General features: G+C 48.2%; 1 protein-coding gene across 7 annotated transcripts in view; it reads left to right on the top strand.

Annotated features, from left to right (window-relative positions):
• The window catches only part of SLC39A11 (solute carrier family 39 member 11), a 318,218-nt gene that overhangs the window by 166,269 nt on the left and 124,854 nt on the right, over nt 1-27,095 (top strand). For all 7 annotated transcript variants that reach the window (XM_075014328.1, XM_075014323.1, XM_075014327.1 and 4 more), the window contains one exon: nt 25,022-25,192. In XM_075014328.1, coding sequence (XP_074870429.1) covers nt 25,022-25,192 — 171 coding nt within the window. The remainder of the gene's footprint in view (nt 1-25,021; nt 25,193-27,095) is intronic.

The following is a 27,095-nucleotide window of genomic DNA, read 5'->3' as shown; positions in this document are numbered from 1 at the left end:
AGGGCAGCAACAAACGAACGCTTCAATGGGAATTCACTCTCTGTGGCTGAAAATAAAGACATCTCCATCTCTGTTCTGTTGAGGCAAGAGCGATGTTGTCACAGGATTTGTCATTTTTAAAAGATGCCTGTCTTCTGTTCAACCATCACTGTCTCCTCCTTAGACCTTTGCATAATTTTCTATTTTTTAGCACTACAAAGTTCTTTTCCTACCCCCGCCCTCCCCACTTAAAGTTCAACCATAAATTTTCCTGCTTTGGTTTCATGCCTGCTTATTACTCCTGATTAGGTCCTTGGTGCCGAATGTGATAAATACATTAATTGTAGTAATTCATCTTCTCTTGACATGGCTTGTTCAACTCTGTAATCCAGCAGGTAATGTTTTCTAGATGGAGCCCTGGTCAGCGTTCATCAGGGCAGGCCTGCAGGCTTTGCGAGATTCCCCTTTGGAAAGCTGCCTTGTGCAAGTCGTTGACTTGGTTTGTCGTGCTTTTCTGCGCATGTTTTCATGCTCAGGGAAGATGACTCCTCTGTACAGCTATGCTCAGTCCTCTTTTCTGGAGCCAATCTGCCTTGTGTACTCTTTGGCTGATTAGTTTTGCTCTGAAATCCTAATTTAACCCTCCAGATTTTCAGGATTACAAAGAAACATACATCTTTGCTTCCTCATGTGAGAAGAGAATGGAGTCTGTGGTTTGGCAGAGGGCAATTTGTACAAAAGCGTAAGTTGCTGAGGGCCCTCCATAGTTCCAGAAGGGTCATGAGTGAGTGAATTGCTGTTCAAAGGAGTTCCCATCCCATCCCAGGAGATGATCATGTCTGTGGATCAGAGCAGAGGGTCTGTGTGGCAATGGTGTAGCTTCACACCCGCCCTTCACCTTCTGCCCAACCCACGTTGTGCCAGAGATCCAGGCAGAAGCAGCTCCACTCCTTTGCCTTTTGAACCATTCATCCTCTCTTTAGCTCACTTGCTTTTCTTCTTTTTTTACCCCCCTCCCCTTTTTCTCTGCCTGCAAAAGGTCTTTTTAAAGTTTGTTTTTAGTGCAGAAATGAAAAGCCCTTTAATTGGCTAATGACACAGCCCTGCTGTTAAGTGCTGTTTATAAACATCTAAATTTTCAAACACAAAAGGGCCCCCTTCCTGTTTCGCTCCACGAGCTAAGGGAATCAATGAAAGAAGTCAGCAACCGCTGTGTGCGCAGCTGGCGGGGTCATTATGTCTGTGTTGCTTTGCCTTTAACAGGATGCGTTTGATGGGGGATTTTTTTTAGGGTTTTCTTTTTTAGTCTTCTGCCTCCATCCTTGCACTTTAATTACTCCGATTCATCAGGACCGAGCTGTCAATTAACTCTGTTTGCATCCTTGTGTCACAGAAGAGCGCTACAGCTTCACACCCAAACGCTTGTCAGTGCTTTTCTATTCAGGCCATTGGGTGGGTTTTTCATTAATTTTCTTTCAAAGGGGATTATGCTATTGCCCGGCTGCTGGAATATAGATCAGTGTGTGGGTGACGCTGTGTCTGTCTGGCTGTGGTTCTGGGGGCCTCATATGTCACCATTGATTTCTATGCAGTTTCTCTTCTGCCATGCTGGGACCTACCTAATGGTCTAAAAATCAAAAATCCAACGGGCTGCAGAGACTGTGGCTATGTCGACACTAGGCAAAGTAAGTCGACCACAGATGCACATTTCTATCTACGGCAATTGTATCGCAAGAATCAACCTATCTGTGCTCGGCTTGGCTGTCCATATTGAGCAAGGTTGATGGGAGAGTTTCTCCCATTGACCTCCTTACTCCTGACGTCTTGCAAGGAGTTCAGGAGCCAAATTAGCATGTCCCCGCTAGATGCACAATCTTGGGGGCTGATATAGATTTAGCCTGTGTCATTCCCTTGGGAGGCGAGGATGTTTCCAGCAGGGTGTCACCTCATCAGGCTCTGGAGCAAAGAGGTGCTTTGTAATAGGCAAAACCATCCCTGAGTCCCAAGCTACTTGGTTTGTGATTAGACCTATGTTCTTCAGGTAGAGTCCTTGGAAAGCCCTTTGACTTGTACCTTAGCTGGAGCTCCCACTAGCTGCTCTCTAGCAAGGAATGGCACCGGATCATTAGAGGTGCAAAAACCCAGTTGGTTCTCCAGTTCATTTCTCAGCCAGCCTTGGTTGTCCCCTACCATAGATTTTCGACTGTCTTGTACAGTCCAGTTTTAAATATCCCTCATGAAAGGTGCTAGCAGGAGCTGAATCAAGTTCTGCTTACGTGTAAAGACAGGTCTGCCCTACTACAATCCTTCCGCTAACCTGGTCGGGGCCAGTGGAGTGGCTTTAAAAACCTGCCTGTTTTAAAAGAAACAAAATGAAAAAGAACCCAACGAGCCCGAACTCCTGGGCAAAGGAAATGGCTGAGCTTGAAGCTTTGAATCTAAAGCTTTGGGTGGCAGAGGCCTTCTGCTTGTCACGTCTGTTGGTACGACGCTGGTTCCATCCCATGACAATGGTTGTGTGTAGTGAGCAGGGAGTAGCCCCCTGCAGATGCGGAGGAGGTGGGGACATGCTCCCAGCTGGACTACAGAGAAAGAGAAATGTGTCGGATACAGATTTTGAATGAAAAATATTCCCTGTAATAAGTTCCTCTCAGTCTCTGAGCTGCCTGTTTCTCCCCTGCAGTTAATACTGAGTATCTATGAATACCTTGCCCCAGTTACCCATAATTTCTAATAAAGCAGTTGTACACCAGTGCTCAGTGAATTCTCCTACCGTTTCAAGGAGGGGACCGACAACTTTATAAATCGTCATATTTTGGGAGCTAATTTGCTGCTCGCAGACTTAATCTGAAAAAATAAGCCCTCTGGAACCTTCAGTCCATTTGGCTTTGTTAATAACAGTCCTAAGATTTTTCTCCGCTGTCTGTATTTGCTCCGTCATTACAAGAACAGATATTGTTTTGGAGAGGAGGCTTATAACGAGAAGCCAGTGGGAAAAGATGTATGTTTGAGGAGAAATTTCAGCCCCATCGGTAATTTCTCTGTCAGCCCCGGAGCAGCCAGACTTGAATTTTTAAGTATTGGTTTTTGCATTTCAAATGCTTTGCAGACAGAACACGATATCATGCATCTCTCTTCTTTAGTTCCCTCACCTCTCTCTGTATCCACTGCTCTGCAGAGTGCTGGCAAGAAAGCGGGGATGGACATTTCCAGTGGCAATGTGAAACTCCATATGTTGCTTTGAGGGAGCTATCTTGAGAAGAAACTCGTCTTAAGGCTTTGCCCAGGCTTTCCATAAAGCCACCTGTGCAAAAATATTGGAATGTAGGGGACAGAGAAGTCACCTTTGCTCTCTGTTCTTGGTAGCCTCCAGCATTCGCTGCCTTGTGCCATAGACCGGGGTGAGCAAACTTTTTATGCTGCGCACTGCTTTTTGTCCCTGCAATTCACAGGCTCCCCCACCCTGTCTAATGGAATCCGAACCAATGGAAATTTCAGTTATGTTCGTATGGGAAAAATAAAAACCTTTTGGGCACGTGTAAGAAAATAAGTCTGTAGAATGTGAAAACTTTATTAACGCGTATAGAGATGTGAATACACATACATGAAAATAGTAGCACATTTCAGCATTACTAATGAGATGGATGAGCCCGAGACCCAGCAGCTGACTGTGGTGTGCCCCGCTTATGAAATTTCATGCACCCTGAACAGAGCCCGCCCCCCACTTTGTGCACCCGTGCCACAGACCAGCGGTTTTCAACCAGTGTACCTCAATACACTGGTGTGTCATGAACTATCTAAGTGTGCCCTGAAACTTTGTCAGTTTCCCTTCACCAGGGCTATTTGCAGAGCCACCTCAGGGGGAAATTGATGACTTTCTGCCAGCTGGGGCCCAAGCAACAAGGCTGCCTGTTCCCTGCTCTGGCAAGGGAGGAGGAAGGGAGTGCAGGAGTCCGTTGGAGCTAGGATGCGGTTCAAATGCCGAGTCCCAGCTCCTGCAGGCTGCCAGGGAGGAGCAATGTCTATTCACCTGAGGAAAGTGGGCGTGCCGTGGAATTTTGTCTCTCTGCTGCGTGCCGTGTTACTGGAGAGGTTGGGAACCCCTGATACATCGGCAATCTGGCACGTGTGGTGTGGAAGCAGCATTTTGTGCTGGCAGAGGAGAGACCAGGCTAGACCAGGGAAACGTGAGTAGGTCCATTATGTATCTGTTTATGCATTGGTGCAGGTGCATGGGTGGGAGAGGAACCTACAGTAAGTAGGCAGAGTCACAGACAGGTGTGAACTTGAGGCAGGCCTTGTAAACTGATCTTGACAGAGGCTACAAAAGCAGCCCTTTCCCTGGCAAGGCTGAGTGTCACTATCTCTCTGAATAGGGTGGGACAGAATGGGCTCGTGCAGTCTGATTCTTTTAAATCTGAGTCCTGCCTGTGAACTTCCCCCTCGTCAGAAGGCACTGCTTGAAGGCAGCTCACCAAGGACAGCGCCACTTCGGGGAAGTGACCAGTTACATCCGCCTATCTGAGAGGCTCCATCATCTGTGTGCCCCTGCACAAGTCTTCCTTTTTTACCAGCATCTCTGTGTGCCTGTGCTCAGGAAACAGAGGGGTTGACCTGGAGCTGAGCTTCAGTAAGAGCTGAGCAGTAGAGCTGTCTGGAAAATTTTGATGGAAACAATTTTTAGTCAGAAAAATATCATTTGGATGAAACCCCCCCGCCCCAAAGTCCTGTCATTTTTGAGTAAATTTCCCACTTTTTTCCAAAACGAGTAAAAGTGTTGGGTTTTCTGGAAGCTTCATTTAGAAAAAAAATTTTTTACTTTTCCTTCCTTTTTCATTATTTTTATTTTACATTTTCTGGTCTGTCTTCCGTAGCTCATAGGATTTGACACATGCCCTGTTACATGCTATTACTAGTTACATGTTAAAATGGTAAAAGTAACGTACAACATATTTACGTGTTAAAATGGTGAAAGTAACGTACACACACATCAATATACAATTTCTCAACAAAAATTTACTTTGAAACAAAACTTGGATTTTATTTTTTTCTGAAACAGTATTTCCCAAAACCAAACAAAGTTTGGCTCTTCCATTTCATGGGAAATTTCAAAAATATTTATTTTTATTCCACTTCAGAATGAAAAGATTGAAATTTCCCACACAGTGAAAATTCAAAGTTTTGACTAAACTGTAGTATTCAGCTAAACATGAACAAAAATTTAACAAACCCTAATACCATCTCCTGTTACTTGGTTGGTTACAGGAATAGATGTTTCATAAATTCCAAGTACAGAATCCTTGCAGAAAAGATGCTGGAAGGCAGGGGTATAACCATCCAGTATCCCAATTCAGCAAACAATATAAGCACGTGTTTAAGCCCTTCCACATTCAACAAAAGCACTTGATGCATAACTGAATGAGGGCCCAAATAGAAGCAGAACTGCAAAGCAAGGCTGTTTTGTTTCCCCAATAGACTGAGTTCCTGAACCAAAGAATAATTTTGCTAGAGGTGTGCATAGCTACTGATCTCCCTCTGTGTAGCTTGCAAACACAATAATACTTAGTTGGCATCTGATGCCAGAAGTTTCTATCGAGAGCTAATCAAAAGTAGAAAGCCATTCCACGCACTGACGAGAAGTCAGTTGGTTTCATAAGGCGCCTGCAGTTCGAGCGACACTCGAGCCATTTATCTCTTTCCAGTGCTGGCTGCAGAGGATATGAAAAATGCAGCATGCTGCATGCATGTAATTAAACTTTTGGCAGAAACTTTGCCCTGCAGCTTTGCTTTGAAATTCAGTAATGATAAATCAAGTGGAATATTTAGAGGCATTTTTGAGAATGGAATTTAAAATAATGTACATGGCACACTTAATTACACGCCAGGTGATTGCATTGCAAAGATTGTTTCCAGCTCCCTCCTCTAATTGGACCTGCTGCTCCTACCAAAAGCAACTCATCATTCACCCTGTTAGCAATGCTGCCGCTCACCGCTCTGACCGGAAACTCAGGCTATATTTAGGGTATTTCAACCGTTGAATATTTTGGATGCTGTATTTTCTATAATATTTGAATCCCAAAGAAATCACATTTCCATGCTTCCTTTGGACACGTGCATCATTTTCAAGATGAGCTGACACAAGGGATTTGTTGCCCAGGTGCAATCGTCTTTGGTAGACAATTATTTGGCATCTGTGTTCCCTCTAATTTTTTCCATCCATGTGCAGAATAAATTTTATATGCACCAAGGCATATTGAGATGTGCACCACTAACAGCAATACATGCTGCCAGCTGTGGGCCCTCTGCTAGTCAGCTGAGCAGCTCCTCAATCGTCCGCCCAAGTGCTCACTTTACAGGTAAAGCTAACAGGAACAGAGGCCTTCTGTGTAAACTCTCTCAAGCTGCCCCACCTTGGGTGGTTCAATTTCTTCACCCAAATAGCGGGTGAGTGAGTACACTAAGGAAGTGGTCCTCCTTCCAAATAGCTCAGTTCAAGTGCCAAAGGGGCAGCCGCGTTAGTGTGTATCTTCAAAACCAACAAGAAGTTCTGTGGCACCTTGTCGACTAACAGCTGTTTTGGAGCATAAGCTTTTGTGGGCAGCCCCACTTTGTCAGATGTGTCTGACGAAGCAGGTCTTTGCCCACAAAAACTTATGCTCCGAAATATCTGTTAGTCTATAAGGTGCCACAGGAGCTCAGTTCAAGAGATTCATACGCCCGCTACCAACCATTTCTTATCTTCACTTTCCCAAACACCCGAATCAGCCTGTGCAAAACACTTGAAACAGGCGAATCAATCAGATGCTGAGGACCAGGCTTTCCTGGAGGCGCTGGCAGAGTTTTCAGTCCATCATAGTTACAGTTCTGCTTCTGTTTGATATAAGACAGCGGTTCACTCATTATTCTCTCTGTGAGATCCACTGGTATTTTGAGTGGGGTAAGGTGTTTCGGGCAACTTAATTTAATGGCGAACTCCAACTAAGTTTGTAACAAATCAAATATGCGTTATGTCCCCAGGTTTTTTTGGTTTAAATAATGCACACATCAGGCTACTTGCAAGTGTAAAAATTGCTTTTAATCTAAAATTTACCCCTGTTCCTGGATTGAGTCAGCAGCGTAGCAGGTGACAGACTAATTTTTGGCAGCCAAGAGGCTGGACTGGGCATTCGTTTTCATTAGTAAGAGGCATGTATTGAATCTTTTATGTAAATTTGATGATGGGGAGACAGCTGATAACTGTCATCAAAAAGGCAATGGTTGAAGCTTTCCCAGGTGCATCAGGTTTCTAAGTGAGTGTTGAGGGTGGGTTTGTGGGTGTTTGTACCTCATGCCGCCTGAACAGATGAGGCAGTAGAATCTTTCAGTTAGAATCATAGAATCCTAGGGCTGGAGGGAACCGCAGGAGGTCATTGAGTTCAGCTCCCTGCCCAAAGCAGGATCAAGCCTAATGAAGTCATCCCAGCCGGGATTTTGTCAAGCCGCGACTTAAAAACCTGTAGGGATGGCGATTCCACCACTTCTCTCGGTAACACATTCCAGGGCTTTACCACCTGCCTGGGGAAATAGTTTTTCCTAATATCCAGCCTACACCTCTCCTTCTGTAACTCCAGACCACTGCTTCTTGTTCTGCCATTTGTCGCCATTGAGAACAGCCTCTCTCCATCCTCTGCAGAGCCACGTATAGTGTAATTATACATGGGGTGGGCCGAATTTTCACAACCAAGGAACTGAAGTTCCCGAGTTCCACAGGCACTTGTGAAAATGTTGCTTGCGACACGTCTCTCCATTTGCTGACAGGCGCTTGATTGAGTGTTGGCTTGTTCACGTCGCTGTTCTGTGCTTCTGGAGAACATTGCTTATGCTCTGTGGATGCAGTTATGTGTGGGATGGGAAATGTTCGGGCGTGTGAATGTGTGGAGACATATGTGCAAAAAGGGTTGTGTATTCTTAAGGGGAGAGAATTTTCTGGACCCCTTGTTGGATCAGAGTCAATATCTGGGGTACATGTCCACCTTGCAAACACACGTGTGCTTCTCAACTCTCGCTGTGCAGCAACCAACACAACCTTTTCCTGTTGCCCTTTGCTTTCAAAGGAGCCCTGATCATGTGTCGCGATCTGCCTTTTTACATCCCCATAAAGTAATACCCAGGGGAAAAGCAGATCTCAAAATGCTATGCAGAGGGAGGTATCATCATCCTTCTTTTACACGGGGCAAACTGAGGCACAGAGCAGGAAGTGATTTGCCCAGGGTGTTCCAGCTGGCCAGTGGCAGAGCCAGGAATAGAACACGAGTGTCCGGGGTGCTATGCTAGCTTGCTAGCCACTAGGCGACGTTGCCTCCTGGGGATGTTGCTGCTTATCTTGTGATGTGACTATCATAAAGCACTAGAACTGGAAGGGACCTAAAGAGGTCCTTGAGTCCAGTCCCCTGCTTTCCAAGCAGGACCAAGCTTATACAAGAAACTGTGGAATAGAATGGGGAAGGACTTGCATGCCAGGGAAAGCTTTTGATTGGCAAAACAGGGACACACAGCAGTGGAATAGGGAAGGTCCCACGGCATCCTGAGTGCTAGTTGGCCTGAAGAATAGTGGCAGGCTCTGGTGTTCGGCCCCAGTGCTCTGCTGTGCTGTAAGGTGCTAACTGTGGAGGCGGCTTAAGCAGGAACCAGAACGAATTGTTTTGTAAATTATTATTGAAAGATGTTGGAAGTTTCCTCTATTGTGTGTGGGATTTTTTTTTTTTTTTTTTTGGCTTGAATATTTTGTTCTGAGTTGATTGCTGTGGAGTTGCATCTGCTGTTCCCTGCCCCCCTCCCATCTGCACACAGTTCAGTTTTTGCATGTTTAAAGGCCCTCATGGGTTGTTGGTTTTTTGGTCTGTTTTGTTGAATTACAGTAAACCCTTGAATTACACAGGGCTGCGTTCCTGCAGCCCCTGCGTAACTCAAATCTTCATGCAAGTCAAGGGGAGTGGGAGCAGCCTGGTTCCCAGTTCCGCTGGGCCTGCAGGAGCTGGGAAAGTGACCAGCCCATGAGGGCTGGTCAGTTTCCTGGGTCCCACAGTGGCAGGAAGCCTTGAACCAGGGAGCAGCCTGGTTCCCATCTCTCCGCTACTGGTGGGGCCCGGAAAACTGACCAGCCATGAGCTGGTCAGTTTCAGGGGTCCCGCAAGCAATGGGGAGCTGGGAACCTCCCAGCTCCCCTCCCTTTGCAGAGCCAGGAAACTGAGTAGGGCAGCAGCCTTGGTCAGTTTCCTGGCTCCAGCCAGTGGAGGGGAGCTAGGAACCAGGGGCAGCCTGGCTCCCTGCTCCCCTCCACTCCTTGGAGCCAGGACACTGACCAGGGCTGCTGCCCTGGTCAGTTTCGCAGCTCTGCAAGGGGAGGGGAGCCAGGCTGTCACTTGGTTCCTGTCTCCCCACTGCTTGCAGGAACTGGGAAGCTGACCAGTTCATGGCTGGTCAGCTTCCTGGTTCGCACAAGTGGCAGGGAGCCAGGAACCAGGCAAAGAGCCTTCTCCCTCTCTTCCCCCAGCCATGCAGCTGTCTGACATGATCCGTTGGCTCCATTGATGCCCTCATGGCATGATCCATTGGATGCTCTCAACTTCAAGCCACCTCTGCCCAAGTGTGTGGCTGGGAGAAGGGAGGGAGAAGGCTCCAGCCATGGGGCTGCGGGTCTCCCTGCCCCCTGGCTAGGGACCCTGCTGCTGGCTGTGCTCCAGCCATGGGGCTGCATGTCTCCCTGCCCCGCCCTCCCGGCACTGCTCCCTCCCACATCATCATCGTCGTCATCAATAACCGTGGGCTCAGGTTCCATTGGTGTCTGATGCCTCTCTCGCTATTTCCTGCCGTCTTTCCCGGTCCAGTGCGGAGTGGCTTAGTTTCAGTAGACTAGCTCCGCACCCCTCTGACATAAATGGGAGATGCACACATTTTGAATGTGCATATCTTGGGGGATTACTGTAGTTGGTTCTGTTTGGAGCTGGTACCAAATGGGGAGTGAAGGGAAGAGGAGGGCTCCCAGGAGGAGCTGGGGAACTTTACCTTTGTGCCGTGTAACCTCCGCACCTAGGGGTAATTCGCTGTCCCTTTGGGTGGCACCCAGATCATTTAGAGAGAGGGAGAGAATGTTTCCTCTGCACCCTTTGTTGAGAGCCAGGTGGCTTTTAGCTCAAAGTGTTGAGGTTCCTGCATTAAGCTCCAGAGGTCCCAGGTTTGAGTCCAGCCCAGCTCTGGTGCTTTGCCATGTTTGCAGTTTGCGCCTGGGTTCAGGACGATGCAGTCTTAACACCGCATCATCTGAGTTTGTTGTGTGTTGGACTGTGAAAGGGAATCCTCCTGCATGTCTTGTAGCAAGTCACTCTTCTCTGGGTGTATATTAAAATTCAAAAAGAATTCATCCTGCTGCAACTAGTATCCCATGCTCATCCTTCGCAGTGTTCCCTCAGTTTACTAGATAACATTGCCCTTTATGGAGCCTAGGAATGAGTGGAGATGGCTGTGTGTATGGAAGTGGGGTCACCTAATGATCTTGGGCTTGTACTTGAGGGCATCCAGTGGATCATATTTCCACAGACTTTTGCTGTGGACAGAGAAATGTGGTGTGACCTGTGGCTGTTTGCATTTAGGAGAGCACAGGAGCTAATGCTGTAACATTGGGGAACTGGTTGTGTGTTAAGGTCCATGTGGTTGAGCGTAGGGCAGGGTGTTGGTACAAGGTGCTGGAACATTGTAACTGACTTAGTTGTTCGTCGTTGTTTGGGGTGTTTATAGCTGTGTTGATCTGAGGAGAGACAAGCTTGGGGAAGTGATGTCTTTTAATGGACCAACTTCTGTTGGTGAAAAAGATGACTTGCAAGTTTATACAGCGCTCTTCCTCAGGTCTGTGTGGCTTGAAAGGTTTTCTTGCTCACCCACAGAAACTGATCCAATATAAGATATTGTTTAACCTACCCTGGTTCTCCTTTGGTATTTCTAGGCTCCTGGGCACCTACCTACATACAGAGAGAACCGGGCACTGTTGGTGTTACGGTTTCCGGCTTTCTGAGCACATCCACACAACCTGCTGGGGTGGAAGGGCTTGTGCCAATGCTCTACTAAGAGCTCTGGAGACCGTGCTTTGAAATTGCAGCCCTGCCCGAGCTCAGGTTTGAGCTCAGGTGAGGGGAGTTGAACTTCAGAGCCCAAGCTGCAGCCTCAAAGTGCTGAGTATATGGCTATTTTTCAAGCTCTGGTGCGAGTCCTGCAAACCTCAGTCTGTTGATTGGCGCAGGAGACTGGCCGCCCTGTGCTGTATCAGTGTATTCCTTGTAACTACATGACAGCGGTGGCAGCTGGATGATTTTTAAGTGTAGCCTGAGTGTGTGTTTGCCCTAAGGGTAACAGAGATGGGAATTTGACAGGGAGCGTTCTGAGCCAAAAAGCTTTGGGCTTTCTCAGAGTGTCTCTGAACTGCTTGCAAATACAAAGTCTTGTCATGCTTGTGAGTTAGGTAGCCTTAAACTCAGATGGGGAAACTGAGATGCCAAGAAATTGGAACTCTGGAATCTTGATTTCATCTTTTCCTCTTCTGTGCATTACTGCTCAGTACAGGTATTTCTTTGCATGAGGAATTCCAGCACTCCCATTGCTGGGGAAGCGGGGGAGGTGCATTCCACACCTTAGGGTAATTAACAGGGAGCTGATACTAATCCGAGCAACAGTTGTTCTAAGACAACTTGTGGGTTAAAACCAGCACATCTAATATCTCTCTGGTTTCTGTTTAAACTTTGCCGGAAGCCATTGTGAGAGGCTTATTGCGGAGTTTGGTGTGAATGTGTAAATTTGAAGGCTGCAGCCTCTGATTTATATACCAAGGGTTGGTTTCCTCCTGTGTGTGTTGCATGGTGAGAGTGGGAGAGGGGCGGGAGGATGGGCTGGCTGGTGAGCTGCAAAAGATAACCTGGTGCTTTAGTGCATTGAAGCCAAAACTTTTTTCCAAAGCAAAACTGGGCCTCATTTTTCACACAGGCTGAGCAGCCAGGACTTGCCTCATGGACTTCAATAGCCAAAGTGTGTCTCTGATCCCAGAAATCCCCTGCTAATCTCTTGTGCCAGATTGGGTTATGATATATGTGCGCCCGTCCTTTGCATATGGTTAGCTTTGCTCTTTTCCTTATTGCTTATTGGAACCTGCTACCAGGGAGGTGGCAGGGAGGCTTGTTGGGAATGAAGGTTTGGCCCGGCCATGTCTTGAGTAATCTGAATTCTGGCCTGGTGTATGTGGGACATAATAGGGCAAAAGAAAATAAAGCAGTAAAAAGCAACTGAGATGTGAGTTCCTGTTTTGTTGTTGCATTGTGCAGTGTGGTCCATGCTTCAGTAAGCAGTTTTCCCTTTTCCTAATTATGTTCTTATAGACCCTTGCAGGAAGGCAGGATAGGGAGGAGGAGAAAGGGAATCAGAACAAAACGGTATGTCATTGCACGTGAGCTGCATCAGTGGGCCGGCTGGGTATCCTCTGGGCCTGAAAAGGAGGAAAGGGAATGGGAGATGGTGTAGCTTTTGGCTTCCCTTTGATGAGCTCTTGGGATATTGCGTTAAACCATGGAAGACTGAAGACATGCTGAAGAGACGTGTAAAAATGTTTAATTTTCCTGATTTTTTACAAGGGCAAGAGGGCAAGGCTGGAAAATTGTGCTTGGGTCCTTCCTGCATTGTTATCCTTTGGGGAGCAGTGGCTGATGTGGTGGTACATGTGAAAAGGTCACCGGAGTTCATCTGTGCATTACTTGATGATTTTCCCCCACGTTCCTTGTGGCAAGCAGGCCGTGTCTTCACTTGGGACCAAGGGGCATGCTTGCACTGCACTCGCGGTAACTAATACCTGGGAAAACACTGGTGAAGATAAAGGAGTCTGCAGTTTTCATGCAGGTTTCCAGGTGGAGGTAGAAAACTAGGGAGGAGCCTGGGCTTTACCTCCACCTGTTACCACTGTGAGCAGCTCCTCTGTTTTCACTTAGATTTTCCCCTTTGTTAGCTAACATGGTCTCTTTCCTAGAGAAGACGCCTGCAAAGAAGGGGAGTCCAGGCTGGGTCAGAAGCCTTGAAGAGTTCACCGAACAGGCCCTTTTCCAATTTAAACCCAACATCAAACCCCTACCTCACTGGTGCTGCCACACTGCAGTATTACATCGTGGTTCCCAGTCAGTAACAATCTGCACGGGTCTAACAGTTGCCGATATTTGTGGCCTAAAACAAAAGATCAGTTCCTGGCTCCGAGTTCTGTCCACTTTGCACCGCTTAGGTGGCATAAAAGGGGATATTCCAGCTGCCCTGCTGGACACACTGTGCCTTCCTCTGGTGTAGAGCAATGTCCAGGTGCTAGAGAGCTGCCAGCTTTACGGTCTTTCCCCCTCTCCCCAGGTGCAGAGATCACTGCTGGTTGTGACCAGGGCAGGCTGTAACTGAAACCAGCTGTTCAGCTGCCCCAGTTGGGTCTATCTGGAGGCTCAGGGGAGCTAAAGGATGCCTCTGAGTTTCAGGCCAAGCCCAGCAAATATGCCTGGATGTTTCTTTCCTTCATTCCTTGACTTTATTTCATGTTATTTCCAGCTGTTTCTCTGGTACCAATGACTGCTGCTTCTGACCCTATGGCTTAGGGAGCTCTGGTGCAGGCTGTTTAAGTGCTTCATTGTGTAACTCTCAGCCCATGGGGTGGTGATGGGGGAAATTAAAAATGGTGCTACTTAAAAACAAGAAAACCGCCAAACGACAGAAATAGGTGGAAAGGGAGGAGATCGAGGACCCTGAGTGATAGGCAGTTCTTTTCCCTTGAACTTACTGGTTTTGACAGCTGTATTGAGCTGAACTGTCTGGTGTCTTCCCCTGAGGCTTCCTTCGATTTGCGGGGAGGAGAGCGCGAGTGTTGGCGTTGTGGATGTCTGACACTCGCCGCGCTGCGCCTCCTCCTAGATTCTAATATGGGCAGGGATAGAGCTCCAAAAAGCAATAGCATGTGAAAAATAGCCGAAGGGGAGACTGCAATGAAAGGGAAAGAGATTAACTCGCTCCTGAACAGAGCCGGTGCCAAAGGAACTTCGTGGGGTTTTTTTTTTTTTTTTTTTTTGCTTTAAAAAAGTCAGGTTTTGACAACGCAGGTAATTTTTCAGCTCTTGTTTCCCTGACAGGAGACAACCGGCAGCATTTAGGCTTCAAAACTAGGAAAGCTGCTCTCCTGCCGGAAGCAAAGGACTGTGACTCACGGCACCTGGGTTTCCCTGTTTGTGAAATGCAGGTGACTAGAGGTACAAGGGGGGAAACAAATGCAGGCTGCCCACCTCTTCCCGGAGCCCCGGTGTTACGGTTGGGTCTCCCTGTTGCCGTGCAGGCCTGTTAGCTGTGGAGCACTTACTGCAGAAGTGTTTGGATCTCAGTGTGGGCCAAACAAAACCCTTATTCCTTCTCTGTTGTTTGCATTTTTGTCCCCCTTGCTGTGGCCTCCTGAGGATGGACCCTTGTACTCTTCTGGGGAGTGTCAAGTATTACACACATACCCTGAAGGTGGCTGCTAAAGAACCAGAGCGGCACCTGTTGGAGCACAAACTCCTATGGTCAGCAGAAGCCTAGTGAGGCTTTATTCAACCGCACCAGCTCCAGTTAGCGGGTGTCAATCACGCTCGGTTTCACTGGCTCTGCTGGTCTCACAGATGCGCAGTTGCAGTTAGAGAGACGGGACCTGGGGCAGAGGCGATGTGGCTTGTGGCTGCTGGGGGCTCATTTGTCCCTCAGTGCAGATGGGGTTGTGCTAGTTGGCACCAGGCAATTGTATGTCTGAGACGTGGCTCTCCTGCTGCCCCAGCACACCCCAGCAATGGGCTTCTGTGTGATTGGTCAGGGGATAGCCAGCTTGGCATATGCCAGCACCTACTTCAGTGATGGGCAGCCTAGGCTAGCAAGGGGGTGCATGAGTGGCCCTCCTTCATCTCAGTGGGCTGCCAGAGTCTCGTCACTGAGACAGCCTCCCAGGACAGGGTAGTTTTGCTAATTGCGCTGGCGTACCGAGGATTTGCAGGCTGTGCTGATGGAACGGCAGGCTGCAGAGGGAGCGCATGGCTCTCACAGTCCGTGTTCTGTGCGGGCAGGCAGTGCCCACCTCACTTTATGGATGTGTCGCTTTAGTAATACTGGGAGGGAAAAATGAAGTGGATGGAAACCAGAGGCATTGGGCAACCATGTGTATGGGCCATGGTAAAGAAAATGTCTCATAGGCCACACGTAGTACCCTGCTGGGGTGCAGGTTACTCACCATTGGCCTGTTTTTTGAAATTTGCACACTGTTTTCCAAGAGGTCTGCCTGAGACCTTGTCTGCCTGCACACACAACTCTAGCCACGGCAGGGAGCTGGACACAGCAGGGTCTTGCTGCCATCTGCGGGTTCACAGGAGTTTTGACCCAGCCTTGAGTGAGGCCCTGTTTTCTGCCGTGGATTTGGGATCGAAGACTGCAGCACGTGTTGATGTGCCCTTGAGTGAGCTGGAGAAATCAACCTCAAGTAACGAGAGGAATGCAGCGGCCTGCCAAGTATGTACCCAGCAGAATCCAAGCAGGGTGAGGTAGCTCGTGCAGCCCTGGCTTCGCTGCCGCCGTCACCAGTGTTCCTGTAAGCTGAATGCTTGGGCAGTCACCCAGCAGGCATTCAGGTGCTGCCCAGCTGATTAGCACAGCGCCCATGGTCGGCTTTGTGCGTTCCTATGGTTGGTGCGCATGCGCACAGGCCTCGGTGCACGTGAAAACAATTACTTCGCCCGTAGAGGGGAAAACGTAAAGGGAACATTGGCTGTCACCCGTGCTTGTTCTGATCAACCGTAGTTTCAGTTTGTCCGTGTGCTCTAGTCAACCTTCCCAACTGCAGTATCCTGCGTGTATGCCCCTTGGAACTTAGGCTCTAACAACTGATGGCTTGGCACATAGGGACAAACATCGGAAAGTGAATTGCACCAGGGAGGTGTGGCCACACCTTCAGCAAAACTATCCAGCCACACGCCGCAGATGGGAGGCCTTTTTCATAACAAGTGCCTGCTGATTGGCTGGCTATCATTTCCCTTCCCTGAATACTGCTGATCACGAGAGGCATCCGCTTCCCCATCTCTTAGAGACAATTTTCCTCCTTTCTCACGTTGATTGGGAAGCCGACCTGGTGATGAGCCCATAATGGTGATGCTGATGAGGGGAGCTTGCTGAGATAAAAGTGCCTTTGTGCTATGGAGCTATGAATTTATGAAGTTTCTTTGAATGCGTCAAAGAGCGCCAGGCAGAATATAGTATAGCAGGCATATCTTGATGTTTATATGTTTCACCCTGGCCCTGTACCTAGCCATTATAACTGGGCTTCACAGAGAAGGACACCAGATATCAAATTGAGTTCAGCAAGGATTTTATCCTCTGTGGTTATATTCTATGTTTCCTGCCTTTCTGCCTGAGGAGGAAGAGGGTTGGTGTGACGAGATGGTATTGACTTAGCCTTACTGGAGCCATTGCTGGATTCAGTATGACCAGTGCTGGTGTCCACGCTTCAGAAAGCCTTTGGTAAGCTTGGAAAGGGCTCTGAAAAGAACTACAATGTCTAGAAGATGTGCCTGACAGGGAGAGACTTGCTCTAGTGCTATCAAAACACAAAAGCAGTCACGTAGCACTTTAAAGACTAACACAATAATTGAGTAGGTGATGAGCTTTCGTGGGACATTAGCTCATCACCTAATCAGTTATTTTGTTAGCCTTTAAAGTGCTACGTGACGGCTTTTGTTTTGATAGAATACAGACTAACACGGCTATTTCTCTGTCACTTGGTCGAATGCTGTTTAGTATTCAAGGCGCAGTTCAGGGGTGACGTGATCATGGTCTTCAAGACCAAATGGGGAAAAGATTTTCGAGAGTAAGCAGTGTTTTTTTTAATATGGCAGAAAAAAAACCATGAGATGATCCAGTAAATGGAAGCTGACACTAGACCATTTCAGCCAAGAAATAAAGCACAAGGCTTTTAACATGAGCACTGGAACAATTTACCTGGGGACAAGGGGCAGCCTGCATCAGGTGTTGACTTTACAAAACTGGGGATGTCTGTGTAATGCAGCAGAAGAGCAGCAGTATGGCTGTGGCTGGCGTAGGTCAGCTAACTCGGGTGTGCAGGCTTGGCCTGTGGGGCTGTGATATTGAAGGGCAGATGTTCTGGCTGGAGTCTGGACCCTGAGGATGTGTGCGTACTATAATTAGATAACTGCAGATGGTCCACACCAGCTGTCTCTGGCTAAAGGACATTGCAGTGCAGACATTCAGGCTTAGACTGCAAAACTCCTACCCCACAGGACACTGCTGCTTGGCCTCTGGCCTGTCCAGACACATGCACTGTGACGAAACAGCACCTTAGTGAGAGGCAGCTGGCAGGGGCCAGCCGTGGGGTTGTAACTGTGATGTAGGTATAGCCTCAGACACGCCTCTCTTATGGCATCTCTCAGCCCAGCTTGGAGCCTGAGCCTGAGCTTCTACTCTGCTGTTTTAGCCCTGCTGCCTGAGCCAGCTGACGCTGGCTCAGAGCATGTGGTTTGTGTGGCAGTATAGGTTCCCCAGGTGATACTCTAGCTCAGACCGAAGTTGTAAGCTGAAATCAGTGGTGACTGATTGAGATTGTCTGCCACATGTCATACAGGAGGTCGGACTAGGTGACCACATTTCTTCCTTCTAGCCTGAATAACGTTGAATGGGCTAGGATACCGGGCTGAGTATCTGGAGACTTTGTATGCTCTTGCCAACACTGCCACGGACTCACCATATGCCCCCGGGCACGTCCCTTAGCCTTTGCGTACCTCATTTTCCCTTTTGTCATCCGGTATTAATGAATTATATTTTCCCATCAGCATAAAGGCACTTGGGGATCTGTAGAAAAAGTCATTGGAATGTGTTCCTAAGTCCTTTACTGGGCATACAAACACTCACCGCATGCTCTATCTGCAGGCAATTATCAACCTTCTTCATACCCCAGGAGATGGCTGCCTTAGCTATTTGAGAGGCGGGGGAAATGGAGGCAGAGGTATTAGGCCCCCAGTCCTGTGCTTGGTCTGTTTCAATCAGTGTTCAAAGATCAGAAACACTAAGGGAGGGTTAAGGGCAGGCTGAGCCTTAAAGGTTAAAATAAAAAATTATCCATGACTATTTAGTGATTCACTCTCATGCTCTTCCTTTCTCTGTGTAGCACCTATCGATACACACGATTAGATGATATGATTATATAGTAGATGAAAATGCAGCCAAGATAACATTACATTGTAATGGGTTAGAGGTGATGTTCCCCTCAATTTTTTTCATCCATGTGTAGAATAAATTGCATTATGCACACCGAGACGCACATGGATGTGCACCATCAGTAGAAACACATGCTACTGGCTGTGGGTGCTCTGCTAATCAACTGGGTGTCATTTGAACCTCTCCTGGGTGGCTGTCCAAGCACTCAGCTTACAGGGAGCACTGGTTTGAGGAGTGTGTGTGTGTTTTAGGGCTTGCCTGTGCTCACGGTCAGGTTGGCGCACTGGGAGTCCGTCTTCCAGGTTTTGATTTAGTGTGTGTGATAGGGCCGTGCTAAATCAAAAGCTCAGGGCACTGCTGTCATTCCCGGTACTCCTCACAGTTGCAAGGAGTAAGGGAAGTTGACAGGAGAGTTTCTTCCACTGACCTGCTGCTGTGAGGATGATGCAGAAAACCGATGAAAGGTCTGTCAGCTCCAGCTACGCAATTCACCTAGCTGGAAATGCATATCTTACGTTAGTTTTGTCCTTTGCTGTGGACCTGCCCTTAACATCTTTTGATCTGGTTTAACAACAACAACAAAAAGGCATCACCAACAATGCTGGAGTCTGCGTTTGTCTTACACTCACGTGCAGAAAGCAGCATCCAGAAGAGATGCAGCAATTAAACTTTATCGTGTGTCCCAACCAACACCAATGCACTGGAGTTACGCCTCATTTGCAGCATGAGCGCAGTCTGATGCTGTTATTGTAGAAGGGATCTCATAATAAGGTGAAATGGGTGAAAGGTGAAGTTAAAACAGAACCAGCACCTCTAACCACATAATTAGACTTTGACAACTGTTTTGCTACCCAATCAGTGGCCTGACAGCTGTACAAGCTGGACATCTGAGAAGGTTAAACTGCTTGAGAAACATGAGCATGGGCGGGAAGTTGAGCCCACTGTGTTCCTGACAAGCTTGCTTCCACGTCTGGGTAACACGTAGGTGCTTTTAATTCAAATCCTTAGCCAACAAATTATCTTTGGAATATTCATAGCCCTGCTTTGCTCCCCTGCTGATAGTTGCATCTTAGGTGTGAGATGGTAGAGATGTCTCTGGCCAACAAGAAAAATCTGGGCGCTACTTGTAGGTGAGAGATCAGAGGGAGAGAAGTTGTATCAGCTGATGGTATTCCCCGTGCTGAGCACCCAAGTTTTCAGAGCACATTCCTGGCATTTACGGCTGAATCCTGACAATACCTGCAGAACAGAGCCACGATCCCTGTCCTCCAAAAGGAGGAATTAAGCGGTAGTGAGGAGAGAGCATGGCTGGGATTTTCAGAACAGAGCCCACCCCATTGAATTTCAGCAGTGAAATTCCACAGTAGCTCAGACAGGGAACCCATCGTGCCAGATGTCTGAGCCCAGATGAGAATGTTTGCAGCGGGAGAACACACAAGGCATGAGCACAACTGGCCTCTTAGGATGAGCATATCTAGAAAAGATGGTGAATAACCAGAGCTTCAGGTCGTACACATCTGTGTAGCTCAGGGGTGGGCGATAATTTTTGGCAGGGAGCGTGCTCTGAGAATTTGAAAAGTGGTCGAGGGCCTCCCTCCTCCACGTTATTAATGGAAGAAGTCTGGGGTCTCGTATAGAGGCTGGGTGCAGAAGGGAGCTTGGGGTAAGAGGTTGGAGTACAGGAGGGGGTTCGAGTGAAGGGGGAGGTTGTGACCTGAGCCAGGGGACTGAAGTGCAGGGCTTTGGTTTGTGATGTAGGGCACGGGATAGAGATGTAGGGTCTGGGAAGGGCTGTGTGTGCAGAGGGAAGGGCAGAGGGCTTGCATTACTTGGGCTAGGGGCAGAGGGTTGTAGGGGAGGACTAGGCTGCCAGAGACTGTCTCTGGCAGGGGGCATCCCTGGATGATTGCTGGCCATCAGCCCAGCTGATTTTGCAGGCAGACTCTCTTGCTTGCAGGGCCATGGCAGGAGCCATCTTGGTCTGTGAGCCAGAGGGGACAGGAAAGGCTTCAGACAAGAAGCTCCCACTGACCAGAAACCTGGTAGCCTCTCCCACCATCCCCGCACCTCCATCTGCCCCACTGCAGTTCGCTGCTTTTGAAAGAAGCAGGGCCCTGTAGCCGCTTTTCTGAGCGGTGCAAGGGGGGGTGGGGGTGGCAGTCCGAGGCTTCCCACTGCCTGCTTGCTGGGCTGGATCCAGCCCCTGGGCCATATTTTCCCCACCCGTGGTGTAGCGCTACTGCACTCAGCTGAGGATCTGGCCCCAAACCCTCACATTTTCCCTAGCAACTAACATAGCATCTCCTCTGCCTTCAGTGTTTGAGCCACACGGCAGCAAATGGGGATGGCAGAATTCCATCTGAATCTCTTTATTCTCTCTCCTGCTCTGGCTGCTGCTGTGAGAGGCTTTCTGGGGTGTTCGTTAGCACTTTAAAAGGAATCAGATTGTTCAAAGGTGGAAATAACTTTTGTCACTTGAGCGTAAGTGCTGTTCTCCAAAGCTCGGCTTCACAGGTTTTCCTCTCGCTCCCTAACACTTTTTTTGACATAGGAATTCCTAACCCTCACGACTGCTCCATCATTCCAGGAATTTCCTCTGGTTTGTTTGTACATGGGGGCATTTCATTACCCGCCCCTCAGCCTAGTTACAGCCAACAGAGCTTTCCAGAAACATCCTCAACCGGGCTCTCTCTCCCACTTGCCTTCTTGCTCTGAGTCCTGATGTTGATAAGCAAGGAGTGGGGGGACTCTAAACCCTGCAGAGTGGTCAGCTAAAAGGAGTATTGGAAGAGGTGAGAGGAAGGCTGGTCCAGGCCTTAGAGCGTTGGCTTGGTCGCTAGGAGACCGAGGTTCAATTCTTTGCTTTGTGTGCCCCCGTTCTCCCCTTGTATAATGGAGCAAATCTCCCTCCTCTACTTCTTAGGAGTGTTCTGAGGAGAAGTGCATACAAATAAGGAGGTGCTTAGATACTGCATTGTTAGGGGTCATAGAACAGCCATTGGCAACCGAGGCTAGTCAGTGGGGTGGCTGAGTGGCCCTCATTTCATCTCCACGTAAGATTGTTGTAACCAAGTGTGATGGAGTGGGGGGAGCGCATGTGTGAGAAGAGCAGAGCAGCTCCCAGTGGCTAAGGATGACCCTGGGGCTATAACCTAGGCTGGCAGGTAACACCGCAGCCCTGAACAAAGAGGAGGGAGGAGCCGAGCTGTTTTTGAATCGGAGGCGGCATTTGAGGCTGAGGGGGAGAGGGAGCTGGAAGGCAGCCAGCCTGAGGAGGGGGAAAGCTACACCCCAGAGGGGCACCCCTCGGGCTCCTCTCCCCAGGACGGGTTGGAATGACTGTCTCTGACTGCTGTACTGATGCTTCTGTGAGAAACTGGGCATCTGTTGCCTAATAAACCTCCTGTTGTACCAGCTGAGTGAGAGTCACTCCTGCCAGCGGACGGGGTGCAGTGCATGGGGACCCCTGAACCCCATCACACCAAGATGGTCTCCTGGGGTGGGTTAGTTTTGCTAGCAGCACTGGCTACGTAGAATTGGCGTGTGTGCCAGGGGAACCGTAGCAGCCTTTCGATTAGCTACAGAGGGCATGCGCGGCTCTCACAGTCACTGTGGTGGGGACTTAACACACACCTCCCTTCACTGCCCTCGCTTTATGGGTGTGTCACTTGAGTAATACCGGCAGGGAAAAAACACCACGGATGGAAACCGGCAAACTTGCACATGGGCAACAGAAAACAAAATATCTCACAGGCCACACAAAGAACCCCAATGGGCCACATGGGGCTTGCAGGCTGCAGGTTGCCCGCTGTTGCCATAGAAGTACCAGTGAGAGATTTCTGAGCATCGGCTCTTGCCTTGTCTGTTCATGGGATTTTTTTTTTTTTTTCCACGGTTGCATTTGCCCCAGGTATTTTCCCTGGTATAAACTCCAGGGTATTGTCATTTCAAGCTGTGCCAATGCAATTGCCATGGTCGTGCCAGTGCAACATGTCTAGGGTAGGCATGTGTGCAGCTATAGCTCCACTGATACAAAAATACCTATGGTAGGCAAGCCCCAAGCGTCAGGTTGTATTGGTGGCTCCATTTTATTGCCTGCTAACTTTACCTTCTGGGGGCTGGGTTCTGCCCAATGCGATATTCATTTTGTCTGCGATTTTTAACTTCTTCCTCTCCATGTAGTTCTCCCCATTTCTTGCTCCCCATCACCGTCAGTCTCAATATTTGTCATCATGTCTTTCCTAGCTGCATCTTCAATGCGTTGAGTATAATCCAGTGCCCACCTGGGGGTGTTTTTGTGGGAGCAGAGAGCTCCTTCTGTGATGCATCTGAAAGCCTTTAACATTTCCCTGGGACTGCTAGTGGTTGGCACTGAGTCAAGGGAGCAGTTTTATGGTGGACAGTCAGAGCTGCTAGTTTTAGACTCCTCTGTAAGAGTAGGAGATCATGGCAGAGACTACCAAAGATATCCCAGGTGCCCAGCGCTGCTCCTTCTGCATTGTCGGGGTACTCAAGTGACCTGGTCCTGCAGGTAGCTTCCAACTGCTCTGGTATGAGCATAAGCAGTGAGCATATTTACGGCAGAGTTGTGTGAAACTGGCCCATGGAACGTAGTTATTGCCCATCTCTTGTTCTGTTTTTGTTAGCAGTGGGTCTTAAGGTATTGGAAGGAAGGAGTGGCAGAGGGGTGGGTAGGAGAGGAAACAAAAGCTAGACCCAGGTATTGGCTGTGCAACAAAAAAGGCCGCTCTGGGATTTTAATCCCCACTGTCAGATCTGCATTAGGGATGTAAAATCCCACTTAATTACTTAACTGGTTAAACATTTTAACTGGTTAACCCATTAAATGGGGAGGAGACGGGTTGGGGGGCTGCTCCACTGTGGCTGGGTTTGAGCCATCCTCCCACTGTGGCTGGGGGCTGCCACAGACCACTGCTGCTCTGGTCGTGCTAGAGACCCCTTGCCCGTGGCACACAACCAGGGAGGGCTGGAGAGCCTGTGCCCACTGCAGGCAGCCTCGTGCCCGCAGGCAGCGGTGAGCTGCTCCAGTCCCCACCCGTTAACTGGTTAAACATTAACATCCCTAATCTGCTTCACTGCCGGGCTTTTGTTTCCCAGCGACAAATAATATTTTTGTTTACCGTGGTGGGGGGGGCTCGGAAATGAAATCCTGGAAGCAAACGTGCTGGCACTTGCTGTTGGTTTGGCTGGAGATTTGGGCTGACCAGGTGGATCATTTGCTGGCGTTGGGGCACCCAGTGCTGCTGCAGGTGTGGCTTTCGAAGAGCTGCACAAGTATCCACGAGCGGATGAGTTTGCTGAGCTGCGTAACAACAATCGGACGCACCCCGGCCGTGTGGTACATTGCACCGATTGCCATGCTGACATCCGTGGGCTGGTCACATGGCATCTCATCTCTTTGTTTCCAGCTGTTCTGTCATTTTTCTGATTGCCAAAATATGTTGATTCTTTGAGATTGAAAATTTAATCCTGATGGCTTTTGATGTTGCTGTCGAGAATCTCCTGTTAAGTGCTTTTCCCTTGTTTTCTCTCATCAGTGATATGAGGTGAATTATGAAGTATTAATGCCACCCCCTCCCCTGTCCTCTGTTGACTCTGGGAGTCAACTGCACAAGCACTTTTGTGCAAAGGATCTTAATTGGCATTGGAAACGAGTGCTTTGCAAAGGGCAGTGTGACAGTGGAGCATACTCTGCCTAGAAATGGCCTGGGAAGCAATTGACATGCAATCAAACCAGTTTCAGATGACTCTTTGCACTTGCTCGCTTGCCGTTAAAATTTAGGGGGTGGCAGGGAGAGTTAAGTGCCTCCAAAATGTCAAATCTTTTCTTATAGTGCAAAGCAGCAGTTGTTGCCTGGGTGAGGCTCAGGAATTTCTGCCCATGTCATTTCTTGGCCTCTTCTTGCCTTTTCAAACTAAAGATAGAGCGAGAGACTGCGCTAAGTGTTCTTGATTATAGTGCAGGCTGCTGCTCATTCTTTTCTTTCACAGTCCTAGATGGTGCTTGTATTTTACTGTTGGTGCTTATAAAATGTTGGCCTAAAATAGCGTTGGAGGCCAGCTCAAATGTCCTGCTGGGAACGGGGCTTGGGGAGAATCTCAGGGCCTTGGCTGAGCAGGAAACAGGCAAGCAGATGAAAATGGGGCAAGTCTTTTGAAAATCCCTGGGAACAGCTCTGAGATCAAGTGTGGAAAATTGACATGGGGTAGGAGGGAAGAGGCACCTTTATAAGACAAAGTCCCAACTGTCTGGGATGTCTCTATAAAATCAGGACATCTGGTCACCTTGGAGCAGCCACTGACTACAGGCTATGACGTGTTCCAGACTGCGGTATGAAAACATACCTGAATATAACAGTGCCTTCCTTCAGCGATATAGAGATGCTTCTGTAGAGGCAGGTCTTGTGCGCGGGGAAGGGAAATGGGCTGGATTTTGGTATTTTTAAGACGGTCGAACCAGAGGTGAGGATTACTGATAATCTTGTTTGTCATACAAAAAGTTCTACCAATCTCAAAAGAGAGATTCAGGTGCTGCCCAGCTGGTCAGCAGAGCGCTCACAGCCAGCAGCCTGTGTTTCTATTGGTGATTCACATCCACACATGCCTTGGCGCACATCAAAAATTTATTCTAGTCATGAATGGAAAAAAATAGAGCGAACACTGGTTGTAGCCAGGACAAATGCTTCCCCATGTGACCCTGCTCCTTTCTGAACTTATCTTGAGTCGATTTCTCTTTTCCCCTCAGACAGAGCTGAAAATGGAGAGCCCTATCAGAGGAGGAAAGGCGCAGGAGCCAGCCAGTCAGAAATCCCAGCTGCATCTCAGACTTCTGGAGACAGCATGTCCACCCAGGGAAGCAGCAGTTGGAGGCGAATCATGCTGCTCATTCTAGCTGTAACGATACATAACATTCCAGGTAAGCACCTGGTCTACTTTCAGTTGCAGGTTGCATGACGGATGGAGCTGTGTTGGTCCCCGGAAGTGATGGAGATGAGGTGAGTGAGGCAATATCTATTATTGGCCCAACTTCTCAAATTTCCCGGAGCTCTTTTTCAGCTACAGACAAGGTAACCAGAGCATCTGTGATGTCCTGTGTATGACCCTCTCAGGCTTAACAATCTGTCCCACTTTTTATTTAGCTTAGAACCTCTGGTTACCTTCTTCAGACCAAACGGAGAGCCTCATGAAGCTCAAAAGCTTGGCCCTTCCATCAGCAGATGTTGGTCCAATAAAAGTTATGACCTCATTAACCTTGTCACTTGGGAATGGGCTGTTCTTGAAGATGCCGTTTTCTCAGTTGGGTGAGAGGGATCACTTAACTGATTCTACCTCATTAAGGATTTTGGAACGGCCTCTCTGCTTTTATTGCTGTTTCAGTATTGCAGTCAGCACCCTTCACAGTAGCATCTGGGCACCTTTTTGATAAAATCTACTACAGCTGGTGTTGCTCGTCTATATTCATATTACCCGGTCATGTAAAGGCTGAATCACAAGCATATTGAATAGTAACAGAGAGGTAGCCGTGTTAGTCTGTACTAGTGTCAATTTCAGGAGAATGGTTCCCGATTCTGCACTGTGTCCTATAAATTCCCTTGGTCTTCCCCGACTGCAGCCCCAAAATCACGCCAGATACCTCTTCCAAACACAAATGTTAAAAATCACGAGATCTTAGAAATATTATTTGTCTGCTGATCTTTATGTTGATAGGGGTTGCATTTTCAAGCTTTGCTTTGCCACCATAAAGGACAGAAACTTTTTCGTGTTGGTTAATTAAAAGGAAACCAAGATTCACAAAATCACAGGAATCCAGGAGCTGATGATTAAAATTGTGGGAGTTGATAATATTTAGTTGCTTGTCAATTCTTTATTATGGTAGGGATAAGACAGGGTAAGCCCTGCAGGCTCTTTTCCTTGAATGTTCTCTTTTTTCCTCCATTTTCTCTCTCTTTTCCTTCTTAGGAGGGCCCCTATTTCATTCAAGTTTATAACTGTTATGGAGGGTGGGAGGAAGCTGATCTGCATGACTTTGATCTTGGGGAGACTGAAATGCTAGTTTCTCTGAGCTCACTTGAGAAGGCAGGATTCCAAAGCACTGTGACGGTGTCGCCCTGTGCGGGGAAACTGCTGCATCGCATACGAAATTAAAGGTGTGGTCAGACACAAGAGAGAGGGAGAAGCTCTGGAGGTTTCCTCATTCCATTTTATGTGCTCTTCGATTTTAAGGGTGGCTTCATAGTGCTGCCACAGCAACATCATTTTAATTTCGTGATTGGATGCGTCTCTGTTCTGTTGGCTCCTGTGAAAAAACTCAGAATTTCATGGCTTTGATCACCCGTTACAAGGAGAGTCAGGAGCCAAATGCCAAAACTGTTTTAAAAACAGGAGGCTGGAAGTAGTAGCCAGGGGTTGGTCTGGGTGTGCTCTCGTGAATTTCAAAAGCTGCATGCCTTCCATCCTGGTGGTTGCTTGCTTGTCTCTTGGAAATCAATTGCTTCATTTTAGTGGATAGTCATTTTCCAAGTATCAGAGGGGTAGCCGTGTTAGTCTGTATCCGCAAAAACAAGAAGTCCCGTGGCACCTTATAGACCAACAGAGGCATTCACTTAATGAGACTTTGTTATCCCACGGCTGTACCTTTGCTTCAGCTTTCATTGGGTGATCGCAAAGTCCTTTGCTAATGACAATTAATTATGCATTCCAGCACCGCTCCGGCCTTGTCTTTATTGGCAAAACTGGTACTTGTTTTTCAGCAATTGTCACCCATGGTGTAGCTGCATCAATGGAAAGTTACAAGTGAAGGAAGAAATCAGAGGGGTTTA

The sequence above is a fragment of the Carettochelys insculpta genome, chromosome 20 (assembly GCF_033958435.1).
Source record: "Carettochelys insculpta isolate YL-2023 chromosome 20, ASM3395843v1, whole genome shotgun sequence".
Lineage (NCBI taxonomy): Eukaryota > Metazoa > Chordata > Testudines > Carettochelyidae > Carettochelys > Carettochelys insculpta.
This window is presented reverse-complemented; position numbering and strand designations above follow the sequence as displayed.